The following is a 26,560-nucleotide window of genomic DNA, read 5'->3' on the forward strand; positions in this document are numbered from 1 at the left end:
AAGGAAGAAACTGTGAGCCAGCACAAAACATTTAAAGATTAAAAAAAATTGCGCACAATCATACAAGCAGCAGCACACACATTACATACCATTGAGTACCTTTACGAAACAACTTCTTTCAAATGAAAGATATTCACACACTATTAATTACAGCATTGACAACATCACTTATAAATCTAATATACTGTACAAAGATAAACCTAATTGGCTTCATCGAGAATACATTTTCTATACATTCATTGACTTATGGCATTCTTCTTAACAACATGATCTAGCTCCCTTCATTTTCATATATATTATCCTGTAACATTAAAACAACTGAATTATACAATACTATAGACAGGATAACTCCACTGATCCATTCTTAGGACATCTTTAATAAAACTAAATCTTGAATGTAACTGCCAATCTCTAAAACGCTTTGAGAACTAGTTTTAGATGGACATTTTTATGAAGGTCATCATGGACACATGTAAAAGATTGATGTATAATATAACACATCCTTTTAAGCCTGTTAATTATTCCCTCATTAAAGATATATGACAGGCTCTTAACTGTTGGCTGTGCAAATGTCCTTTATTCAGTCTAATCTCTAGAACATGACCTCTTCACAGCTCCCATAGTCACTCTCAACCATGTCCGAACTATTGAAGCTGTGAGGGTTCAGTGTTGCTGGTCTTGTCTGTGCAGGTGTGGGGTTAGTGCCGTCATCATAGGAAGGCTGGGCAATGCTCAGTCGCATACTGAGTCTCCGGTAACCACTGGAAACATTATCCATGCTGCGTGCATGCTGCGTAGGGTAGTAACTGATGGCTGTGTACTCGTTAGGGCACTGGGAGCTAGGGAGGGGCAGGCCATCGGGCCCAAGGAAATCATCCAGGTTCTGATTGCTGTAACAGGGAGGCAAGGGAGCGCGACGATCACAACGGTCAAGAGGAAACGGAAATCCCCCAAAACGAGAGTTCCTACGTGAGTCTATGGTGTTCACTGGAGGGTAGGAATCCTCCACGATGTCAAACTGAGGGAAATCCTGTGCTGTCGGCCGGCCATAGTAGTCTGGATCAGCTGGATATACTGCAAGAAAAAAAAAAAAAAAAAAGTTTTTGATTATTTAGTGTCACTTGCAAACTGGTTGGCTGTTACATATGGTGCAGATACTGTACAGGGACATACATTTCAGTTTATTGCACTGTAGTCTTATTAACTTTCCATTTTAAAATATCCTGATTATTTTTCCAACTAACTACACTGGTACAATATACTGGCTTCAAACTCAAGAGAAGTTTTGATCAAGTGAAGATGTAGAAAACAAAAAAATTACAATTTGAAAAGAAAATTAAACAACATTTCCAGTTAATTCACGCTCATTTGCTTGTGCTCGAGTTGTACCGCTCATCAATCCAATACGGTACACTGATTTAGTGTATATTCACACACACAGTGAAAAACAGCTTGAGACGGGACATTTGTTTGATTTTGAGCTCGACAGGAAAGCATACCTTCATAGTCAGCGTTCCAGTTGTGTTTCATAACAGACTCGTTGTCGGAGTTGGAAGGTGGGCGAGCGGGGAAGTGAGGAGCCACGCTGCACACCACAGGCCCCTGTGTCTTGGGACTGTAGACCCCATCCTGAGAGCCCAGGTCCATCACCTGACTGCGGGGCCTGAGGGAGCGGAAGGGACTGTTGCCCAGGTCGGTCCTGGAACCCATCAGGGTGCACATCTCTAAATGGCCTTCCTGGTTGTCGACCATGATGCTCTTTGCCACATTTGATGGAAAATACCTATGAAGTAACAAAGGAGTACATTGCGGTTACATTTCTACCAACGGGAGTGTTAAAATAATGACATTACATGTTTACCATTACAAGCTTTTGGAGTGTTGGATGAACTTCTAGGTTTGACGGTCGTATTGTTACATCATATGTTTGAGGTACACCAGACATAATTACCATATATCCTTAAAATAAACAATAGGATGATCATCCCCCTACCCGTTAGAGTCCTGGACGCACACAGGCTTCTTCTTCTTTTTCTGTACGTAACGTTTGCGTATGCAGACAAAGGCCCCAACCAGCAGGAGCACCCCCAGCAGGCTAGCAGAGATCTCGATGATCATGATCTCCACGCTGCCCAGGATAGGGGAAACCTGATGCAGAGGGTCACAGTAGATAGAGCCACCCGAGATCTTACAGTCGTAGCCTCCAGGGCATGGATTGGAAGAACAGGCATCTACCGAGTCCTGACACCTGAAGGGTGAGAGGATGGAAAGAGAAGGTGTGATGGGTCTGTTGCCCTGCTACTTCACTGCATTTTCCCCCCATTGTAGATGCATGTATTTGTCTTTTTTCCTTTTGACTGTTTATATGCATGAGTGAGTGACTGAGAGAGAGAGAGACACAGAGAGAGAGAGAGAGAGAGAGAGAGAGAGAGAGAGAGAGAGAGAGAGAGAGAGAGAGAGAGAGAGAGAGAGAGAGAGAGGCATACCTGCTTCCAGCCGTTTGGAGTGAACACTTGCAGATGAAACCCTGATTTTGAGGAATGCACACACCCCCATTAACACAAGGTTGGGTCAGACAAGGGTTGTTGGTCAGCTCACAGCGGGGGCCAAAGAATTGTGCCGGACATCTACAGCTCAGCTCTGTGGAGCCAACAAACACACACACATGTAAACACACACATGTAAACACACACAGATGAATAAATCCAATTATGCTACTGTGACAAAGATTGTCGGTATCTTAGAGTTGAAGAGAAAATATAACAGTCTGATGTCTCAATGACATTTCATAAACATTTGAAAATACATTATCTTACAGCGTATTACTATTATCAGGGCCGGTCCAAGCCTTTAGGTGGCCCCTCTGAGTTTGTATAATTAACATTAACATAATATATATACTTTTTAAATGAAGTTGTAATTTCATGTGCTCTTGGGGGCCCTCTGGTGGCCACAGGGGCCCTAAGCAGCCGCTTAGTTCATTTATGTCTTGGGCCTGCTCTGACTATTATATCTGACTGATACACAGAAATATATTAGCGCAAAGAAGATATTTTATAAGTTAAAGCTCACCACCATTTGAGTCATCACATGTGCCTGCATTCAGACAAGGGCTGTTGGCACATCCCTGCATCATGCCACAGCAGTTGTACACCCCAAAAACCCTCCTGCTTGGTGGTCCAGTCCACTCCTCAAAATCGCCCGTTCTGACTGGCTCTCCATTAAACTCCAGCCTATCCAGGCATCCGGTAAAGCCATGCAGATGAGCCCCTTTAAAAGAGGTGGACCCAGCAAACAGCAATGCCCCGTGAGGCTGTATCATGCGACAGGACTCTGAGAGCGCCACAGAGGCCGTGTGGTGCTGATCTAGGGTCAGTCTGAGGGCAGTGGTGTTGACCTCCAGGAGAATGTGGTGCCAGAGACCATCTGATACTGGGTCAGATCTTACATGTAAGGTACTGGGGAGGACGTTTCCACAGCTGTACCTGAATGCCAACTCCCCAGCAGTTAGCTGTGAGAGATACAGAGAAAAATATAAGACAACGGTACACTGACAGTGTACTAAAAGTAGACAATGATGGATTAGGATTTAGAGTGTCTTATTGTTGTATTAAACTTTACAAACACAATATGTGTGTTACTTTTTATATTTTTACATTGTGTGTAGATGAGTAGTCAATGTATGCACTATCTATACTACATAACAAGGGATTTAAATAATCACAAAAGAACAAAAAACAGTTACCTTCAGAGTTCCCCAGTCGGTGCTGTTGGTGGTCCAGATGACACCTTGTGGCTGATGAGTCTTAAAGCGCAAGGAAAGATGGAAGCCCTGGTTCTCCTCATCCATCTGATGGAGGTACTTTAGATAGCCCTTCCCATCAAATCCAACAGCAGATTCTAAATGGAATGTAAACACCATTAGTTTTAAAATCTGAGGTTTTCCCAGGCTTTCTTATTTGATGAGACAATCTGCTTCTCTTTAAAAGAGAGGGAAAACTGTACAAAAATATGTATTTGTGTTTGTGAGACTTTTGTTAAGACATGAAACTACTCTCTGGGTACTGTGGCTCCAATATAAACAAGGAGGTTTGGTTAAGAAAACGTGCCTAGTGATGTCCTTGTCTGAGGTGAGTCAGTACAAATGTCTCATAAAGTCATGTTAAGTTAACTGAAGCTTTGTGAATGATTAGAAAATGATCTAAAGTTCATTTAAGATCACGACACTCTTAAATGTCAAACAGTCGGGGTCTAGGTCCTAGAACCACACACAAAGTGGATCACACCTACCATTGCAAGGGCAGACACTCTCCCAGGTATGCTGGGGGGTGATGAAGCCAGCCCTGGATGTAGCATAGTGGTTCAATCCACTCAGCACTACTGAATTTCTACAGCCCTTCGGAGGACATCCAGACCCCAGGCAACCATTATAACTCACTCTCACAACACTCAGGCCCAAAGTATCTTCTATGTCTGAGATGACCCCAGCCAGCCTGGAGGTGGAAAGTGGCTTCACAGCGCCTCCTTGTGGCCTCCAGAGGAGAAGCGCTTCAAGGACAAGTGAGTTGGGCTGCTGGAGGCTGGCCAAGTACAGGTCCTGTCGGTCTAAACCCAGAGCTGTACTCAGGGTCCTCTGCAGGCCTTTCCAGTGGTCCGCTACGAACTCCTCAGGAGACAGCCCGCTCAGCTGCAGGGTCACCCCCGAGTCCAGGGCTTTCTGATTGGCTGCCCACACATGGATTTTAACAGCTGTCCACACACTGAACTTCCCATCCGACACGCTGACGTTGAGAGAGTAAAGGCCTGGTTCCAGATCGCTGTCTGCCCAGATCCTACCATCCGCTGCATCCACAGAGAATGTGTGGGACGGAATCTCTGACACCAGCTTGTAGTAGAGAATGTCATGGAGGTCTTGGTCCGAAGCGTGGAGTTTGCCAACGACACGGTTGGAGAAGATGTTTCCTGTAGTGGTAATGAATACTTCCAGAGGAACCACAGAGGGGGGGTACTTGGTCTCCTCTGTCACGTTGATCTTCACCACGCAGATCGAGGAAAGGGGAGGGTGACCACTGTCTGTTACCTGAAGTGTAAAATAAAGCATTAGATGTAAAATAGTGCTGTACCAGCACAAAAAAGTGATTTTGTCTGGTATTAATTTAATGTAATTGTTTCTTTGATGTTTAAGGAACTTTAGCTGAGGTGAATCCCCCTAGGGAGTCAGGTGGCTGAGCGGTGAGGGAGTCGGGCTAGTAATCCGAAGGTTGCCAGTTTGATTCCCGGTCATGCCAACTGACGTTGTGTCCTTGGGCAAGGCACTTCACCCTACTTGCCTCGGGGGAATGTCCCTGTACTTACTGTAAGTCGCTCTGGATAAGAGCGTCTGCTAAATGACTAAATGTAAATGTAAATGTATTTTATGGGGAGTTTGACATTTGCCTCTGAGCAATCGTCACAGCTACGGTAATTGTTTTACTTAAAATGCATGCGTGTGCTTGTCTAGACTAAACTATGGGAGACAAATGACTTTTACTCTCGACCTTAAACCTCTCACGCGGTTTCCATCGCACTGTGGTAAAGGGGCTCACCTGGATTTTAAGCAGGTGCTGTGGCTTCACTTTCCTCTTGACGGGGCCGGAGAGAGACAGCAGACCACCTTGGTCCACATGGAAATGGCGGTCTTCGTTGCCTGACACGACGTGGAAGGAGAAGGGCGGCCCGTTCCTGGCTGTGTCCCTGTCTGTCACCAGCAGCTGGAGGATGGTGCTGCCCAGCGCTTCACCCTCCTGGAGAACAAACATCCTGCCATTCATCATCTAATACAACCATGTTTATTCACTGCAAAGACTTACTTGATTTCCCTGTTCACATATGCCAGTAAAATTGGCTACATTTACGTACATCATACTTACTTCACAAAAAATGGCTTTACCTGTGAATTCCTATTGTTTATCTATCTCTAATAACCTACCTGAATGATTAGACTGTGGTTGATCTGTGTAAAGACAGGAGGGTTGTCATTGACGTCTGATATCGTCACGGTAACCTGCACCGCTGTGGACAGTGGAGGGCTGCCCTCATCAGCTGCTTGGACAGTCAAAGAGTAGTGGGTGTTCTGAGGAGATGTAATACAATATTATAAGAAGAGGAAAACACAAACACATTGCATTATACTGTAAGGTCCAAACATGCCAGCAATCTCCTTATCTAACTATGGATATACTATTTAGTTGCTTAGCCTCTAAGGCCCAGTGCCTCTCCAAGCGAGGAGGATATAGGAACTACATTTACATTACATTTACATAACATTTACATTTAGCAGACGACTTACAGTAAGTACAGGGACATTCCCCCCGATGCAAGTAGGGTGAAGTGCCTTGCCCAAGGACACAATGTCATTTCGCTCGCCCGTTCGCCTAACTGCTCAGCCATCTGACCCATGAACTATGCTCTTTACTTCCCTATACAGTATACAGTAGGGAATTTAATAGGTATTGTAGTGTGAAGAAATTCCCCTCACCTCTTCCCTGTCCAGCGCAGTCCTGACAGTGATCTCCCCACTGCGTGAATCAATGTTAAACTGCTGCTGTGGGTCGCCACTAGCAACAGAGTAGTGGACCAGGTTGTTCAACGGCCCATCCAGGTCCCCAGCAGTCACCTAGGAGGCCAGGAGGAGAGGACAACTTGTCATTAGACCCACTGAACAGCACCATCTCTGCCTCAGTGGTGATGGTTGATAAGTGTGTAAGAGGTGGGTAACTACCTTCATGACCAGGCTCCCAGGACTAAGATCCTCAGCAATCTCGACGTTGTAGTCTCCCTTGTCGAAGACGGGGGCGTTGTCGTTAACGTCTGTGATGTTTATGACTACCATAGTCATGTCAGTCAGAGACGACTTGGCTCTGGTACCTTCCACAGACAGGTAGTACTCATGACACCGCTCAAAGTCAAGTGGCTGACTCACCGTCAGAATGCCTGTAAACACAGAGTATTTAAAAAGATCTTAGTGATACATTTCCGTCTGAGTCCGACAGCAGTGTAAATCATTTGAACATGAAAGACTTTTAATGTCACAAAGCTGGAAATGAATCAGTCCATTTTCTATCTGTGAATTCATGCAAACAGCCCCTGTTTCTGTTGTTTACCCGCGATATGGGAGATTTCTGTAGTGGTGACAGGCGATTCCAGAAACAAGTTTCTAGGCTACATGCCAGTCAGCTCTCCATACACCGTTGAAATAGATGGCACATTGTAATCACACAACAATTTAAACTGCCTCCAGACTCAGGCAGGTGTTAGAATGGCTAGTATTTCAGATCCAGAATGAGGTAATGAGAAATAATATGGATATGGAAAAGGTTAGCGATGTACGGATACAGTATCTTGCTAACATACAGCTAAATGTAAAGACTTGGTTGAATACACAGTTACGTGTATTCAACCATTATTTAATTTGCTTAGGTATGGAATATATTGGTTCTCCTGAGCTGCTAATAGGGTTAGTCACATGCTTGCGGTACCAATCAGTCATGGTCAGGAAGCTAGTCGTCTCACAAATCAAAACAAATATGTGATTGAAAGGGGCTGAACTCTGCTTAAAAGGGGGTCACACTTTCTCTGACCCCCATATCTTTTGGGATCTACAAAGCACAAGTGTCATGTAAATCTTTCTACACTTTCAAGAAAGTGGTGTGCTTACAATTGAGATGACCCCATTGCTTCCAGGCATATAGCTAATCCTTGGTTTCCCCCCAGAAGATTGAATTGAGAAAGAGAAACAAAATGTACTTATTTGTACCAAGATAAGAAATTGTGGCTAGTGACTGAACTTTAGAATGACACTTTACATCTGGTACTAATTTAATAGAAGGTGCTGTCAAACACGACGAGTTGGTAGTGACCTAACGAGAAGTGGAGATCATTGTTGTTCATATCCTGGATCTTCGAAGGACTGGCAGCATCACCCTCCGTCATCTATAGTTTGGACCACGCGATAGGTCCAGATGAGAACTACTCACCGGTGTCTGGATGCAGCGTGAACCTGCTGTCCTCGTTGCCAGCGGCGATGGAGTAGACGATGCCTTCCGGACCGGTCCCATCTCTGGTGAGCGCTGAAACAGTCAGCACCTCTGCTCCCACCAGAATGGACTCTGGGACCTGGGCGGTGTATTCAGAGCTGATGAACACCGGCTGGTAGTCACTAAGGTCCACCACATAGACAGTCACGGTTGCAACAGAGTACAAGTGTCGAGGGAGCCCACGGTCAGTTGCTTTGACTTTGAGTTCAAGGGTCGGGGGAGTGTCGGAGGTAAAGGGCTTCTCAAGTCGTAAAACCCCGGAAAACTCGTCTATGGAAAAGTATCCCCTGTCACCATCCATGAGTGAGTACTTCACTTCAGAGTTGATACCTGCAGCCAAGGGTGAAAACAGTTTAAATCTAGAACTGGGCCGCCCAGCCAATGACTCCTCAATTCACGAGTCAAGTCTAGTCAAATTTATTTATAAAGCACATTTAAAAACAATTTATGTCGACCAAAGTTCTGTAGAGTCAAAACATATAACCAACTAGACATATTTATAGGATATAAACAAACATAAACAAAAATTCCAACCCAATTGCAGACTCAAATGCTAAAGAAAAAATAAAGTTCTTAAGCTGGAAAAACATTGATACTTGTAGAGGACCTAATATATGAAGGTAGGCTGTTCCACAACTTTGGAGCAGCAACAGAAAAGTCACAATCTACTTTAAACTTCAAACGTGACCGTGGAACACACAAAAGCAGTTTGTTGGACGACCTAAGGTTACTTGAGGAAGGGTGCTGGCTAAGGAGGTCTGAAATATAGGAGGGTGCCGATCCATGTAGGGCATTAAAAACACTACATAATGCATGCTAGAAAGGCAAATGTTCTAAGAACAATGTATTGTATTTCTATCTGAGTGTTTGTTAACGTTTCCATGGCATTATATATGCAAAAAGAAAGAAAGAAATCGTTCAAGTCAGCAGGCTGCATGGACATCTATACAGAAGTTACTAGAATAATTATTTGCATCTTATTGATTGCAGGGGGAAATACACCAAGCAGCAAACCCGATAACAGTGCAAGTGAATTTTTTAGGTTCTCCGCAAACAGTAATTAAGATAATTGTGGTGAAACTTGCCAGAAGGCAAGAGGAGTGGAATACAGAGAAAGAAGAGTATAATAAGAACATCAAAAGAAGATGGATAGAAGGTGCATGCGAGACATGTTTCTGCACATCCACAGGAGGGGTTTAGTTGTGCTCGGTCCTGTTCTCTGACTAACGCTGCCTGCCAAAGGAGCTCAATCCCTGGTGACAGCAAAGACCAACACACCCACAGTATTACCACATAGCTGTTCTGTGTCAGTCCTAGAAACTATAGTGCTTTCATAGAGGCTGATCCTGTTTGGACTAGCCTCAGTTAACCTTTCATTAAGTTTGGTTTCACTGATGTCACAGACACAGACAGACACACAACAGTGTTCAGACTTCAAAAAGAGTTTGCAAGAAGAGTATTGTTATGTAATTACTATTACACTGTTACATAGTACTAATTTACATCACTGTATCAATGCTATGGTTCTGTAATAATTCAGTAAATGTATGGCAAAGAATATTAATTCTTATGTTTCCCTGGTCTGTCCTGAGGTGTAGTATGGTAAGCCGTATCTGTGGGATACGGGATGCGGTGTGGAATGATGTGAAATGATATACCAGTGTCAGGGTCATTAGCGAAGATGACGGCCACAGGAGTCCTGACTGTGGTGTTGTCAAACACGGTGACTTGGTAGTGACTGGACGAGAAGAGGGGGGCATTGTCGTTCATATCCTGGATCATCAACAGAATGTCGGCCTGGCAGGATCGTCCTCCGCCATCTGTAGCTTTGGCTACCAAATCATACTCCCCCTCCTTCTCCCGGTCAAGCACTGCCAAGGTGAACAGCTCTCCTAGAACACACAGAGGATGTCATGTCAAGGAGAAAAGATAAAGCAGAGTAATAACACTGTCTTCAAGGAAGCCCTGCTATTAAGACTATATTTTGCATGTTACCTGTCTTGTGATTAAGATGGAACTTGTCGGCATTGGGCCCATGGAGGGTGTAAGATACTTGACCATTGGTGCCAATGTCTGGATCCGAGGCAGAAATCTTTAGTATGAACATACTGGATGGAGAATTCTCCATGACGACCTCTGTATACAACAGCTGAAATGAAGACGCAAACATTTTCATTTAAAAACACATACATTACATTCGTTTTACATGGGACAAAGACATTCTCATTGCACTTCAGTAGCCATCTGAGGTCAAACCAAGATAAACACATTCAGTAGCCTTATTTGTAAACGTTGTCGCTACAAAGAAAAAGCCTGGTGAAGGATTACATTCCTATGGGCTCAGGGGGAAAAAGCATCCTTCAGAAGTGACCTAAAAAATGCCAATGGTTTTGGGAGTCTGTGCAAGGACTGTAACCAAAAAAAGACTAAATGTAGATACAGTCTTTTGTGTCCTCAAACATTCTGCCAAGGCCCAAAGAAAGGGACTTCTTTATGATATTAATTAAGTTCCTCAAGTCTTAAGCAATGCTACACAAAGAAGTCCAACAATAAAACAATAGATAGCTGAACATTCTTATAACAACAACTTATTTTACTGTACCTGTTCACACAAGGGGCTATTGTCATTGATATCTAAAACATGGACTTCAACTGTGGTCTGGCCTTGAAATCTTCCATCTGTAGCCGTTATCTTTAGGGAGTATTTGTTTTTGGCTTCACGGTCCAGAGGTTCCTTTAGAATCAGCCCCCATTTATCTTCTCCAACATCCTCAATGGAAAACTGGCCCAACGGGTCTCCGTCTAAAAAACAAGAAATATATTATTTCTCAAGAGCACGGTTTAGTTTTTGTTCCATTTATCTGTATATGTCGTATGTATGTAGATTTTGATTAAATGTGCTATAATTTTTCATATTTTTAATGAAATAATGCCAATTACAGTGTCAATGCACCCTCATGACTCTTATGTTCTTAGATTATATTCTGAATACATTTACCTGTTATATAACATTGGATCAACCTGTTCTCGGGTGACACATCCATGTCAGTGGTCGTCATGGTCACGATGACCTCTCCGGGACTGAGGTTCTCCATGACAGAGGTGTGATACACGTCCTCGAGGAAGCGTGGAGGGTTGTCATTTTCATCCGTCACAATCACCTCCACTAAAGCTGAGGACGAAAGCTTGGCCTCCCCACCGTGGTCCGTAGCAACCACATGGAACCTGTAGAGCCTCGCCACTTCACAGTCCATCTCCTGGAGGGTCACTATCCAGCCGCTCTTGTCATCTATGGTGAACACATCTGTGACATCGTCAGGCTGGGCCTCTAGAGTGTAAGTCACCTGACCGTTGTCGTCAGTGTCTGGGTCGTTGGCGGTAATCTGGATGACGGTGGTTCCAGGTGGCATGTTTTCAGCCAGATAGGCTTGATACGGGTCAGCCTCGAACACTGGCTGGTTGTCGTTCACGTCCTGCACCTGGATGCTCACAGACACAAGCGACGCTACATCTGTTCCGTTGTGATTTCCCTGGGCAATAACATCTATCTGGTACCACTTGGTCTTCTCATGGTCTATGCTCTTCTGGACCAGCAAAGTGCCGCTCTCTTTGTCCAGAGTGAAGACCTTGTCTTTGTTGCTTTCCACAGTGTTGCCATTGACCAGGCTGTATATGAGAGGCATGTCAGAGTCAGCCTTGACCGAGCCTATCTCAGTCCCCATCGGTACGTCCTCGTAGGCAGAGAAGGTGTAGAGAGGTTCCGAAAATGTGGGTAGAGAGACTTCTGGCGGAAGGACTTTAACCTGGACAGGGACTGTAGAGTTTAAAAATGGTAATCCTCCATCTCGTGCCTTCACTTTAAATTTGAAGATCTTGTTTTCTAATCCCACCGGACTTTCTTTTACAGTGATCACACCAGTGAAAGGATGAATTTCAATGATATCTTCAGTCACCTCCTCAGCCTCATCCACGGTGTAGGTGACGTCAGCGTTTTTACCGTCGTCGGCATCGTAAGCCATGATCTGAATCACAGGAGTGCCCTTGTTAACTGACGACTGGATAGACACTTGGTATTCAGACGATTTGAACTGCGGGGCATTGTCGTTTTCGTCTGTGAGAATAATCTTCACGGTACAAAAGGCTACTTTGCCCCCTCCGTCTTTCGCCATGACTTTAATGGCTATCACTCTCTGGGAAGGATTCTCTCTATCCAGGGGCTGAGATGTGACTATCTGTCCATCGCTGTCAATAGAGAATTTCTCATCGGCCAGTTTGTTGATGATGGTGTAATCCACGCTGCCGTAGGGCCCGTCGTCAGGGTCGATGGCAGCTAATCGAATCACACGAGTTCCTGATGCCGCGTTCTCTGCGAGCTCCGCTTCGTAGATGTTCTGTTTGAAATAGGGGCTGTGTCTGTTTGTGTTCATCATATCTATGGTCACAGGAGCGATTTTCTGGAACACACCATCAGATACTGCCACGGTGAGATTATAAAAGGGATCTAGATTCCTCTTGCAGACATTAGAGAAAGAGATGATCCCGGAAGTGTCATTGATGTTGAAGTATCGGCCTTCATTCCCTGAGAGGATTTTATACTGCAGGTTGTTGCTGTCTCTGCTGTCAGCATCTGAAGCTTGAATTTTGATGACTATTTGGCCACATTTAGCCAGCTCGTCTAGAGTAGTCTGATAATAATCTTTGCTGAAGTTAGGTGGGTTGTCATTCACATCAGTTACGTTCACGATGACATTGGCTTCACTGCTCCGAGGGGTGGTCCCATTGTCAGTGGCTGTAACTTTAATGTGGAAATATTTGGTATTTTCATGATCCAACATTTGTTTTGTAACAATGAGTCCACTCACGGTGTTTATCTCAAAAAAGTCAGTTTCATTCCCCTCAGTTTTCAGAATTTGGTAGGTTAAATCTTTGTTTCTTCCAGAATCTCTGTCTGTGGCAGTTAGCTGCAGTACAGATGTGCCAACGGGTAGCCCCTCTAGTATGTCCACTTTGTACATCGGCTTAGAGAAAGTAGGGGAATTATCATTGACGTCTTCCACCTCTATTTCAATGGAGGCCTCTGAATAAGCTCCTGTCACTGAGTCAGTGGCCCTGACAGTCAATGTGTGCATTGTCTGGCTCTCGTAGTCCAAGAGATCTGTTACTGTCAAAACTCCGGTTTTAAAATCGATATGGAAGTGTTTGGTTGCATTCTCCTCTTCTAGATTGTAGATAAGCCGATATCCCTCAGGGTTTCTTGCTTGTACATGTAGGATGGTTGTGAAGGGAGGAATGTTTTCAGGGACTTTGAGAGGGTAGAGAAGCGTTTGAAACACTGGATTGGAGCGATTTCTCACCTGGATACTGAGCTCTGCTGTTGTAGTCCAACTAGGAGAGCCCTCGTCTGAAGCCAGAACAGTCAGCACATATTTATTCAATGCCTCAAAGTCAAGTGGTCGTGATAGAGACACATCGCCGACATAAGGGTCTATCCTGAACAGATTGAAGTCCTCCTCCAGCAGGTACATAATAGATCCGTTTTCTCCAAGATCCTTATCGGTCGCCGTCACTTGAAACCACACATCCCCTGGGTCAGACTCCTCCGACATCATAATGGAGTATGGCAGGTTCAAAAACTGGGGGGCATTGTCGTTGATGTCATCGATGTAAACTTTGACCTGAGTCAATGCCCTCCGAGGGGGGTGTCTCATGTCTCTGACCTCCACCATCACATCATACACAGCCTGCTCCTCTCTGTCGAAGGGCACACCTGTGCTTTCAAACAGTCCTGATGTAGGGCTTATAGTAAATCTACCCATGGGGTTTAGAAGAGAGTATACTAAAGGCTCATTCAGATGGCTGCCTGTGGCTCTCAGAACTGCTAAGGTTTTGGCAGTTGTTGTGTTCTCCGTCACATTGGTTGTATATAACTTCTGTTCAAATTCGAGATCGCTACTCGGTATAGTGGTCACATTTATGTTAACGATGGCCGTCTCTTTGTACAGCCCATCGGAGGCTCTGACTAACAGTTGGTAAAATGGTTTAAACTCTGACACATTAGATACATAGATGATTCCAGTGTCAGGATGGATTAAAAATGCATTCTGGATATTCCCATCTGCAATGCTGTAAGAGACTACAGAGTCTGCATCTGTGGCTGTGACTTGTACAACCTCCATCTCTTTGACAGGAGGAAACAGGATGGACGACTCGTATACGGGGACGGTAAATTTGGGTGCACAGTCATTGAGATTAAGGACAAGGACGGTGACTTTGGCCGGTTCTGCTGCATACAGTGAAGGTTGTCCTGAGTCCCGTATCTGAACAGAAAAGTTATATAGAGCCTTGGCCTCAAAATCCACTGGTGCGATCAGAGAGAGTGTGCCCATGCTGGAATCTATCTTGAACACCTTCAAGGCCTCTGGTTCAAGGATCTGGTAGACCAGCAGAGCGTTGGAATCTGCGTCTGCATCAGACGCCTGCATGACCAAAGGCGTGTTGTTCTCTCCCATCACCATACTGTTGATATTGGCTGACTCGCTAATCTGACCCAAATACGTTTTCTGAAGGAAAACCGGCGCGTTATCGTTCTCGTCTATCACATAAATGTAAACAACTGTCTCAGACGAGGCACCAACCGCTGTCATGGCTTGCACATGGAGCTCGTACAAGATATCATCCTCGAAATCGAGCTCTTTTTGGAGAGAAACGAGTCCGGTGTAGGCATTAATATGAAATGTCCCATTAGGATCTCCATTTTTGATTCCGTAATGCAGCGCAGCAGGGCTTGAGGCGGAGACGGTAACCACCGGCGTTCCTGTGCAGCTGGATTCGCTGACCTCGGCGAAGTACTGGCTGGAGAGGAACGTAGGTGGGGTGTAGGCGGACAGCTTGACAGTGACATAGACAGAGGCAAGGTCACTGTGTTGTGGAAAACCCTGGTCTGTGGCACTCACCAACAGGTGGTACTGTTCTGGGTGTAAAATGGGGAAAGGTTTGGCCAAGCTGATGCTGCCAAGTTCAGAATTTATTGCAAAGGTGCTGTCAACATTTCCTGAAATTCAAAATACACAAATTAAGATCTCACAAAGATGCAATACTGTAGGAATACTGCAGATTAATAAAAACATGTAAAAAGTCATTTATAACTACATAGAGACCAACTGAAAACGTTTTAACCCTTGCTATCCTACCTGAGTGAATAGAGTAGCTGATTTCAGCATTGCTGCCCATGTCTTCGTCTAACGCCTTAACCTGCAGCACCTCTGTCCCAGGTGTTGCTAAGTTTGAAATGCTGCCCTTGTACTGTGGGCTTAGGAAGGATGGAGAGTGGTCATTACAGTCCTCCACATGAATGACAGCCTTCACAACACTCCTTTTCATTGGCAGCTCCTGGTCTCGAACCTGAGGAGAATAATGAAAATACACAGATCTTCAGTTTTAAGTGTTTTGTCGCAGTAGCTTGATTCTATTGTCTTCTCTTTTGTCTGACCACGCACTGCTTCAGACCTCTTACAGATCTATTATCGTACAAAACGATGATTGAATGGCCTTCTACCTTACCATTACAATGAGTGTGTGCACAGCCAGTTTTTCATAGTCTAGCTCCTCAGTCATGACCAGCACTCCACTTTTGGGGTCCAGGTGGAAAGTCTTCATACTGTCGGGATGAAGACTGTTGTGGATGGAGTAGACCAGCTTGCTGTTGGAGTCTTTGTCCTGTGCGCTGATTTGCAGGATGTCCTTCCATGGAGACGTGTCTTCTGGGACTCTCACCTCATACAGGCTTTTCAAGAACATGGGCCGGTGCTCGTTCGTGTCTACGACACGGATGTAAGCCTAGTGAAGAACGGGTGGATTTAGATAATGACCAATAATTTGATAAATTTCTTCTTGCGTTTGTATTCGAAAATTGTATTAACAACGATTAAGGACTTTTAATAACAAATTATATTTACATTGATTTGGTCAAATACATTATTCATGTACGTGGCATTGGAAAGAAAACAAAACATACAAATAAAAAAGATTGTATAATAGGAGATGTATGACGCCTCACCTGTGTGGTGACAGTTTGGTGGCCGTCAGTGACGCTGATCGTCAGATTATAGTTAGAGAGTTTTCCTGCATCCAAACGCCTGGCAATTACTATGGTCCCCACGTTCACCTGAATGTCAAAGTCCTGCTCCTCATTTCCTCCTGGGAGAGAGATAGGAAGGAATAGCAAGAGAAAGGAAATGGTCAGAATCAGTTAAGGCAACTGCTTGATGCTTTGCACATCTACTGAATTGTGAAAGCACATGGTTATTAGGATATATTTTTATAGACCGTACAATGAACAGAATATTAAACATATATTGTATAAGGACATATTGACAGAAATTCAAAGAGGCAAATAAAGGCACAACAGAATAAGCCACTTTCGACCTTTGAGATGATCTGTTTGATACAGTTATAAAGCGAAACCATAATCCTATCCAACACAGCCAATCTGGCTGTGTTGGATAGGATTATGGTACTTGTTCTTCTAAACAATATCCTGGCATTACAGTTTACACCCAGTATTCTAATGAACAGAAATCACACTGTGTACCAAGAAACACTGTGGCCAACCAATTGTCACATGCGTGTCGAGAATATAAGGTTGAGCCCCTCCATACAAACCTCCACCCCCTGGTACACCCACCCACCCCCTGGTACACCTCCCCCACCCCCTGGTACACCTCCCCCACCCCCTGGTACACCCACCCACCCCCTGGTACACCTCCCCCACCCCCTGGTACACCCACCCACCCCCTGGTACACCTCCCCCACCCCCTGGTACACCCACCCACCCCCTGGTACACCCACCCACCCCCTGGTACACCTCCCCCACCCCCTGGTACACCTCCCCCACCCCCTGGTACACCTCCCCCACCCCCTGGTACACCTCCCCCACCCCCTGGTACACCTCCCCCACCCCCTGGTACACCCACCCACCCCCTGGTACACCCACCCACCCCCTGGTACACCCACCCACCCCCTGGTACACCCACCCACCCCCTGGTACACCCACCCACCCCCTGGTACACACCAGGAGTGTACCAGAACACTACACAATAGTTTAAAGAGAAACATTTGGCAGCAACACACTGAACAGGTGCCTGAAACAGCAGGGGGGGAAACCCATGCTTGCTCACACAGATGGTGTTTATTAAGAAATCTACCTTTAGAAGGCTGACCGGCTCCATTTTAAAGTAACAATTCCCTCTTCTATAGTACTGTAACTATTTCTAGCAAGTTGATGATCCTGATAATTAGACTAATTAGGAGTTTATATATGTTCACACCAAGTGGATATCTATGACAAATGTAGCCCACAGAAAGATAATTATATACACATTGTAACTTACTACTTCAAAGTAAGAGATTAATTCCCCCCAAAATCCAAAGATAAATAAACACACACACTTGGCTGTAATTGTAACCGCTACAGACAATAAATTCCTAAGTATCCCTGGAAGTAAGAACTTTTTGTCAGGAACGTCAGAGTTTCCATGGCCTACAGATCTAACTAGACTAATCATGATTTGACGAACAGCAGAAGAAATTTACATGCCCAAATGCAGTGTGTTGTATAAACTGTTCTGCACAGACACATTATGAATAAATAAAGGTGATGTTTTTTAAGGTGCAGGCTTGGGCCCTTAGTTCCGCTGAGGAAAGTTTGGGGAAAGCATTTCTTGTTTTGACATAGTAATGGGCCAGTGCAGGTCCACATGGTTTGTCAAGATCGGTGTGGATTTGAAAAATAAAGCCTTGCCATTTTCCCCATGAGACACAATGGGCTCTTCCTGTTGGGAACTGGCCCATCTTCAGAAGAAATGTGTCACTGTTTCTGTTTCCCCCTGCCAGGTAAGCATACCTCCCTACAGGAATCCATCTGAAATAGTCCTCAACACCAAACACAGGGGTCCTTACCTATAATGTGGAACCACCTCAATCTCTGTGTCTCTGTTGTGATGAACCCCACCATGTGATTGACAGAGTCCGTTTCCATGACAGCAAAGGTAAAGTGTGGTTCGCTGAAAGACAATATTTCAGAGCTGGGTGTCGGCCTCGTGACCCATTCGATGTCAAGGCGTGCTGTTGAAGATCGTGGTGGACTGCCGTGGTCTGTTGCTTTTATCTGGCAGAGGAGAGTGAAGACAAGGATGACTACACCATAATGATCTTAAACAGAATGCTTTCCAACACCATTTGGACCTGTATAATATACCACAAGGAACTTCTGTTAGACATGATTGAAAGGTTGTTATGACAATGATAGGATGAGACACAACGTGTGGGAAGGGTCTTACGAGATTTTATGTGTTGCTTTGGATTGGAAAAGTTTCATTACTGTCACCTTGCCCTTTAATTAATTTGTATATCTACCCATCATCTATCCATATTCCATAAAGCCACATACAGTGCACAATAACAAATAAAAACAATTCTTAGAATACAAATGATGTCAAATGATATGCTCGGGATGACAAATGTATCATCATATTTAGCATATATTATATATTTAGCATATAGCAGCAGAATCAGGTCCTTAGTCTCTCACCGTGAGGATACTGTAGTTGCCTGACAGGAAGTCCCCCTGTGATGTCACTACACCTGTGCTGGGGTGGATCTCAAACCTCTGATCCCGATCGTTTTCAAGAGAGTATGTGACCTCAGCGTTGACGCCCTCGTCATCATCTCGAGCGATCATCCTGCTCACTTCCTGCTTGTGATCCTGGCCTCTCTGCTCAACGTGCTTGACATGGAAGAGTTTGTCGGTGAACTTGGGCCGATTGTCGTTCTCGTCCAGCACCTGGATGACCACAGTGGCAGTGGAGGACAGGGCTGGAGATCCGTTGTCTGACACTATGACCTGAGGATTGGGAGATGTGTGATGGGTTCATTTGCAGGATTGTAGGATTGAGACAGTCATTTTGCTATTTAAATCAGTGCTTTTTTTTCTTCTTTTTTTATATTGTGAAGCAAGTAAATGTTTCAAGATGCTTATAAAGTTCAAACACTGAGAAGAAAATTAGGGGAATGAACATTTGGGGCTGAATTTGTGAGTAAATGTATGATTGTGTAAAATAACTGTAAAAATACATCCAACTGTAAAGAAGCCGACCAACTGGTCAGATGGCTGAGCGGTTAGGGAGTCGGGCTATTAATCAGAAGGTTGTTGGTTCGATTCCCAGGGTGGGTAAAGTTGTTAGATTGAAGTAAGTTGTTACCTCAATACTGTGTTCAGATTTGTCCTCTCGGTCCAATCCTTTTACAGTGCTGATCACACCTGAATAAACACAGAGATGATGGGTTAAGGTGGTGTGTGAGTGTGTGAGTCTTTCCCACATGCACACTCTGCAAGCCTGTGCCTGCAGTTCCTCCTTGGCATCAAAACTGGGCTTGCTGCTTAAACTGCCTCTGCACACACAGCGTTAAGCAACAGCTTTATTGTCTACCTACGGCAGAACGACACTGTTCACACAAAATACTACATTTTGAAATCAACATGGTTGATATCAGCTTAAACATCATAGTTAAGTGACGTTATTTTTGAAACCTTCAATGTCACACGTCTTTAGAATGGTTCATAGTTAATAGAAAAGCAAGGATTCAAAAGTTTGATACGAGGATCTAAGGAGGAAGGTAAAGGAGGCCTGGACAGGAGAGGGAGAGCATGTGTTTGGGGGGTGGGGGTATAAGTGAAGTTTTTGTTTTGATGCTTGAGGGGTCAGAATAGTGGGGGGTAGGGTGTGTGCCTGGGGTGGGGGGTCGGAGGTGGCTGGGAGTGGAAGTTCTCACTCGGGGCAATTTAGTACTTAAAACACACTAAACATACCCTGCTGGGCCTATTACTGGAGATGTTGTTTAGATAGGACACAGTAGAAAGTGTGCTTTTGTCATTAGTAAACTGGCTGAGTCTCGGGAAAATGTTGAGAGTGGTCCCATTCCCTCAGTGTCCTTCTCTGTCTTTGTTCCCAGCTGGTGAATATTGTATCTAAGGGGTTCTGTTGTCAGGCACAGTGTGGACCTTTCGGAACGTCTTGTACATCGATCTTGCCTCAGAACATTTGACCCTGCTGTGAATGAATGCCTTTCCTTAGAACAAAAACTGTGAGTTCTCATTTGTGTGAGATGTTAGTCAGACACCTCTGTGATTCATCCTTCAAGCTTAGACATGATGAACACAGATCTAGAGGCAGGATCCCCGAGCAACTGACTGCTCAACTTCAGATTGTTGTTTTACACATTTGTTGAAATTAGAAAGACAAATTCAGGTATCAAATGAAAGCTTTGATAGCTCTTTGATTAATTGTAGAAGCTTGTCTTTGTCAAATCAACTATTAACATGGCTGAATCTTTATTTTTGATCCCTACCACACAAAAGGTTTCTTGTGGATCAGCGTGTGTGTGGGTTGGAGTAATACAGGGGCTTGAGTGAGATTTGCATGTAATAGCCTGCAGCCATGCAGCAACAGTAATAACGATCTAATGTTTTCGTTCTAGTGTTACAGTTTCTAGCAGAATTAAGTTCAGTTCACAAACAACCCACCTGCTCAAAAAGGCAATGGTTGGCAGGTATGATGATTGTAATTGCATATTCATAAACATACGTTCAGTTAAATAAGTTTAGCTTCATGCCTGCCCTCCTGGTGACACACCCTTGTGCTTCTTCTGTGCTCTAACATGTTTGGGGAGTTAAATACTTCAAGTGACAAATGAATTTATAGTGCCCGTAAAAAAAAAATCCATCTGGATAGTAACTGTTTATGGTTCCTCTGACGGAGAAAATTACCTGACTTGGGGTCAATGTTAAAATAAGTGCGCTGTAGGTCGAGCATCTGAAAAGTGAGTTTCCCTTCAGAAGAGGAATCCATGTCTGTGGCCGACACCTTCACCACAGACTTGTCCTTGGACACATTCTCCAGGACGGAGGCGAAGTAAATGGGCTGGGAAAATTCCGGGGCATTGTCATTGACGTCAAGGAGCTCCAGGAACACATGGGTCCACGACACCAACTGTTCTGTGCCCATGTCCCGGGCATACACAGACAGCCAATAATGGGGGACAGACTCACGGTCCAGCATCGCAGATGTACGAACCACCCCTGTGGACAGACAGGAGGAAGTGAAGGACTGTTTTACATTCTCTATATATTATTTTAACAGTGTTGATGTTATGCTGTGTTTATTATGACATCGGTTACAACAATTACAACCACTGTCTCTCTACAGGAGAGAAGCACCTATGTAGAGGATCTAAGATATTTTGGCTCAACTTTGGAGGTGATATAATGCTGACACATTTAAGTTAAATGCAATGGTTGTTTAAAGGAATTATTAAAAAAATACAATGGTTAGATGTATGCCTCCAAATCACGTTTTAAAAGAGTTAATCAGCACTTTCAATATTATTCAATATTTTGACAATGATTTACCTGTCTCCTCATCGATGGCAAAGAGCCCAAGTCCAGAGCCATCGTGAATGTGATATCTGACCACCCCATCCCTTCCCAGGTCTCGATCTGATGCTGTCAGAGTCAGCACAGACGTTCCCACCTCTGCATCCTCCATCACACTGGCCTCGTACACAAACATGGAGAAGGATGGCGGGTAGAGGTTCTCGTTCACATCCAGAACTTCAATCTCTACATAGCAGGAGGAGGACAGGGACTGAGGGAGTCCGTAGTCAACGGCCCGGACCGTGAGATTGAAGAACTGTCTTCTTTCAAAGTCCAGCTCTTTCTCGAGGGTCAGAAATCCAGTGGATGCATCTAGGAAAAAAGCTCCATTCTCACTATCCTTCAGGTTGTAACTGATCTGGCTTCCATTACCCAGGTCTAGGTCATAACTTTCCACCCACACCAACACTGTCCCGACAGGTATATCTTCAGGGACCTTTATCTTGTAGAGCTTAGGCACAAACTTGGGCGGGTTGTCATTGATGTCAGCCAATGCCACCACCAGTTCAGTCATCGAAAAGAGTTGAGGGTCAGCTTTGGACTGGTCTCTGGCTTGGATTTTCATGTTGTATCTGGGAGAGACTTCTCTGTCTAAATGACCATTCACAGTTACATCCCCAGTCAGTTCATCGATACTGAACAAATCCGATGACGTCAGCAGGGAGTATAGGATGTTCCCGTTCTCCTCAACGTCTAGATCCTTAGCAACTGCTTGAAAAACGCGCGTACCCACTTCAGTGTTCTCAGAGATGTGTAGGACATATCTAGGCTGGTCAAACAGGGGTGCGTTGTCATTGACATCCAATACATTTACTGCAATGAATTTCCATGCTGAGGTCTGCGGTGTTCCTAAATCATAGACGGTTATGTTCAAAATGTAGAATTCTTTGCTTTCTCTGTCTAAAGGACATACCACTTTGAGATTTCCAGAGAACGTATCAATACTGAAACATCCATCTTCGTTCCCACTTGAAATGACATAGACGAGCTTACTGTTAAAGCCAGTGTCATTGTCGCTAGCGTTGAAGTGAAGGATGGTTGAATTCAATGGAAAGTCTTCTCTGATGTCAATAGACCCTGGGATAGCTGCATCAAATTTTGGAGAGTGACGGTTTATTATGTGAACATCGGAGAAGGAGTCCACCTCTTCAACGGTCAGTACTGGCTTGAGAGATTCAATGAGTTTATCTGTCAACTGTTTGAAAATCCCAGTTTCCTGGCAGTTTATGGTGGCCTCTGTCCCCTTTTTGGTGACAGTGACGGTTACAATAGAAGGGTCAGACTCATGTTTGCCATCTGTTGCAGTGACCTTTAGTGTGAATGAGGGCCTCTCTGTTTTCAGTAAGTCCAGGGGAATCTCTTTGGCTAGTGTGACGGCTCCAGACACAGAGTTGATATCAAAGAGTTGTAGTTCATTGCCAGACTCAATAACAAAACGAAGCTGTTGAAGTTCATCTAAGTCAACAGCAGATAACTCTGCGATGGTGCTGCCAGCAGGCATGTCCATGGGTACTGAGGCGTTGCATCCCACCCGCTCAAACAGAGGTGCATTATCATTCACGTTGCTCAAGGTAATGGTGACAGCACACTCACTAACATGGCAGAAAGGAATGCCACTATCGGAGGCCCACACTCTTAAGTGGTACCACCTCTTCATCAGCTCATAGTCTAACATCTCAGATGTAGATATCACCCCAGTGAAAGGATCTATTGTGAAAGGAAGGGGGCCCGTCTTAACGATGGCATATGTCACAAAACCATTCTTGTCTCTATCATCATCCATAGCTGAGACTGTTAGGACACTGCTACCAATGGGCACATGTTCTGGTAGTGAAGCTTGATAGGAAGGTTGGGTAAACTTGGGACTGTTGTCGTTTTCATCAATTATATCAACAATTACATGTGTCTCAGCCTCACCATTATTGGCCGTCACTTCAAATTCATACCGGGCCTTTTTCTCATAGTCAAACTTCTCTGTTGTAATGATTATTCCTGTTTTGGGGTTTATCTTAAAGTGTGAACTATCAGGGCCATTTCTAATCTGAAATGTTACATTATTTATGGAGTCTGATTGGACAGCAACTCTGATCACATGGCTTTTGGGTGGGGAGAACTCACTCAGAAATACATGATAACTATCTTCCAGAAATGTTAGTGAAGAGAGATGTTGTGTTAAAGGGATATGGATATCTGTAACAGGAGCAACATACAAGGGGTTAGTCCTGTCTTTAGCCTGAAGGGAAATATTTAATCCATAGGGAAACTGAAACCAGTTAATTCTCTTGGTTGAGAGCAGTTGGAAGGCATTGCCTTGCAGATTCGACGGAACAATGTCAAACCATTTCTGTGGATCTCCACCAACAATGCTTAAGGAATTCACTGGCTTCCCAACTGTCTCTACACAGACATCAATGGTTAATATGTCACTCTCCTTTGAAGGGTTGGGAAAGCTAAGTAATTTTACAACAGGCGTGGTTGATGATACCTTTTGCACATTTACTATCACCCTAGCAACATTCCCAAATTTCGGAAAACCAGAGATTTTCTTGATCCGGTTTTCAGCCAGAACTGTGAGATCATATCTATCAGCCCGGCTGTAGTTTAATCTCTTGATGAGGCTGACGGTTCCAGTGAATGGATCTATGGAATATGGATGTGCTCTACTGGTGAAGGAGTAGTAGAACTCAGCGTTGCTGCCAACATCAGCGTCTGTCGCACTGACCCTGACCACAACTGACTTGAGTGGAGAGTCTTCCCTAATGGTCACATTGTAAGAGGCTGGATAAAAGAGAGGCTTCAAATCATTGGTATCCAGCACTTGAATGGATACCTTTGTTCTGGACTGGAAATCATACACGCTCTCTGTGGCCTCTATAGTGAGTGTGTAGCTGTCTTTCACCTCCCTGTTCAGCGACGCAGAGTTGCTGCTCCGTGTTTTTATTCTTAAGAAGCAGAAATCTCCGACTCTGACCTCTTCGGTTTTGAAAAGATTATCATCGTCACCGGCAACGAGGCTGAACTTGATGTCCCAAAAGGGATCTGTCATGACGATACCCATCTTCACGTGACTCTCGATGTACGTCTGTGGGGCTGAATTTTCATAAATGGAGGCGTTGTAGAGATGATGCGTGAATCTCATCCGTGAACTATCCTTCTCCTTTCCCAAGCTCCCCTTTCCCAAGCTCAACAGTACTGCTGCCACCGTGAGCACAATTGTGTCTGGCCAAGCCATCTTCAAGGCCTCTGCAACGATGCTCCGACCCTAAAGAGAAATAAGGACAGGGGAGGTGGAGAGTGGAGAGATGCAGAATGTATATTATTTAAAACATGCCTAAGTAGATAGAAACATGTAAGTATTTTAGAAATTAAAGATACATTTCTATAAAATGTTGACACAGCAGTTCTTAAAGCAGATGGCAAAGAGCCACTCCCTGTGTTTCTTTGCAGTTCTACAGGTATGCTTTACAACTGGGATGTTAGACATACAATGACACAACACCAGAGACCCAACTTGCACTAAAGGTATTTGTCTCCTGTTCCAACTTGTCTTTGCCAGAAGGAGCATTTCATTGTTTAAGAGCAAAATCTGCTTGGAGCAGCTTATGAACCTAACTATTATTGCTCCATATGTAACAACAGATTATCAAAAGGACTATTTTGCCAACATGATTCAATCATAAAACTCAATGATGTGTATTATAAAAACAGATTGAGGTGTCTATGTATTATCCTGGTATAAATATTATTCCTTGTTCATCTATGTTTTGGTTGTTGTCTACTCTATTGTTTATGACATACAGCATGAGGGTGTACCTTAACAAAAACTGTATTCACATTAAACCACACAGGCTTTAAGGATTAGAATAGCAGTACATAGACTATAGTCAGGTGTTAGGGTTTATAAGGGGAGTTAACTATCAAATGATCTCTCCTTTCAGTGATGTGCCATAGTTCTCTTTCCTAAACTTACTTTTAAATCCTAAAATCCACATGATCATAGCCTGCGTCCGACTCAAAGGGTTTACGTCCCAGACTCCTAATTCATCATGTTCCCATTACTGTACTTTCAATTTTACATTTTATTTCAGGGATAGTCTCAGTGTATGACTGTTTATACTTTACAGTCCAAGAAATCACCTGTTTTCAACAGTCAAAATAAAAGGAAGTGTTCATCCTTTATAAACATATGGCAGTTCGGGATATCGTCCCAGGCAGTATGTGATTTACGAAGACCTAGAGCAGTAGGATATTCCTGTGTGTTCTTGTTCCCCAATCTAACCCCTGTGTTGCTGCTATGGCCTGTAGGCACATGCTCAGCAATGCTATACAGATCTTGTTTCCACATCGCCCTTATAAAGCAGCTAAGATTTGGACAAGGCATCTTGGCTATAGCTGCTCTACATTCCGTTCATTTTCTTTCCATTTTAAATGACCTTAATGAGATGTAAAAAAAAAATCACAGAATATCATTAAAGTACATTGTGTGTGTTAAATAAACATACAATGACTCTTTCCAAGGCCAGCTAGATTAGTCAGCTATCAATTTCGCTATAATAAGCTTCTTCGAATTGATACATTCAGTGCAAGTGTCATCTGGAGCTCGAACACTTCTGGAGATCTAAACAAATCTTACCACACAATTAACTGCCTCTATTCAAACAGGATCCACAACATGACTTAACAGAGCACAATTTGTACATCCCATGATTCAACATGCCTGCTTTGCAACAGTTCAAACAGGAAATAAATGACTACCTGGACATTGTGCAAGTTTCTGCAGAAAATGCATTCTATTCTTTACCATAAAAACTCAGCTTGACTGCCTGCAAACAATGCCTCAACAATTCAGTATTTCTAGAGCAGAGTAAAAGTGCTGATTTATTACATATTTAGCTTAATATGCTTGTTTGCATATGTTGCCAAAATACCTAGTTCTTCCATTAGAGACGCAGTTTATAACCAACTTACTGTACTAAAATGTTAGCAATCCTTTCTA

At 44.0% G+C, this 26,560-nt stretch overlaps 1 protein-coding gene across 1 annotated transcript; it reads right to left on the minus strand.

The window, feature by feature from the left end:
• Positions 1-13: 13 nt before the first annotated feature.
• fat2 (FAT atypical cadherin 2) lies at positions 14-24,802 on the minus strand. The gene is made up of 24 exons (XM_067247210.1): positions 21,541-24,802; positions 20,899-21,210; positions 19,334-19,392; positions 18,664-18,975; positions 18,033-18,240; positions 16,132-16,271; positions 15,636-15,911; positions 15,266-15,476; positions 11,074-15,126; positions 10,678-10,877; positions 10,071-10,224; positions 9,734-9,967; positions 8,016-8,405; positions 6,761-6,972; positions 6,518-6,655; positions 5,969-6,112; positions 5,586-5,783; positions 4,291-5,080; positions 3,746-3,900; positions 3,073-3,511; positions 2,487-2,640; positions 1,994-2,248; positions 1,500-1,783; positions 14-1,074 (listed from the first exon to the last, which is right to left on the minus strand). The coding sequence occupies exons 1-24, from the start codon at positions 24,794-24,796 to the stop codon at positions 593-595; spliced, it is 13,056 nt and encodes a 4,351-aa protein (XP_067103311.1). The 5' UTR covers positions 24,797-24,802; the 3' UTR covers positions 14-592.
• Positions 24,803-26,560: the final 1,758 nt, after the last annotated feature.

Source organism: Osmerus mordax, chromosome 12 (assembly GCF_038355195.1).
Source record: "Osmerus mordax isolate fOsmMor3 chromosome 12, fOsmMor3.pri, whole genome shotgun sequence".
In the NCBI taxonomy this organism is placed as follows: Eukaryota; Metazoa; Chordata; class Actinopteri; order Osmeriformes; family Osmeridae; genus Osmerus; species Osmerus mordax.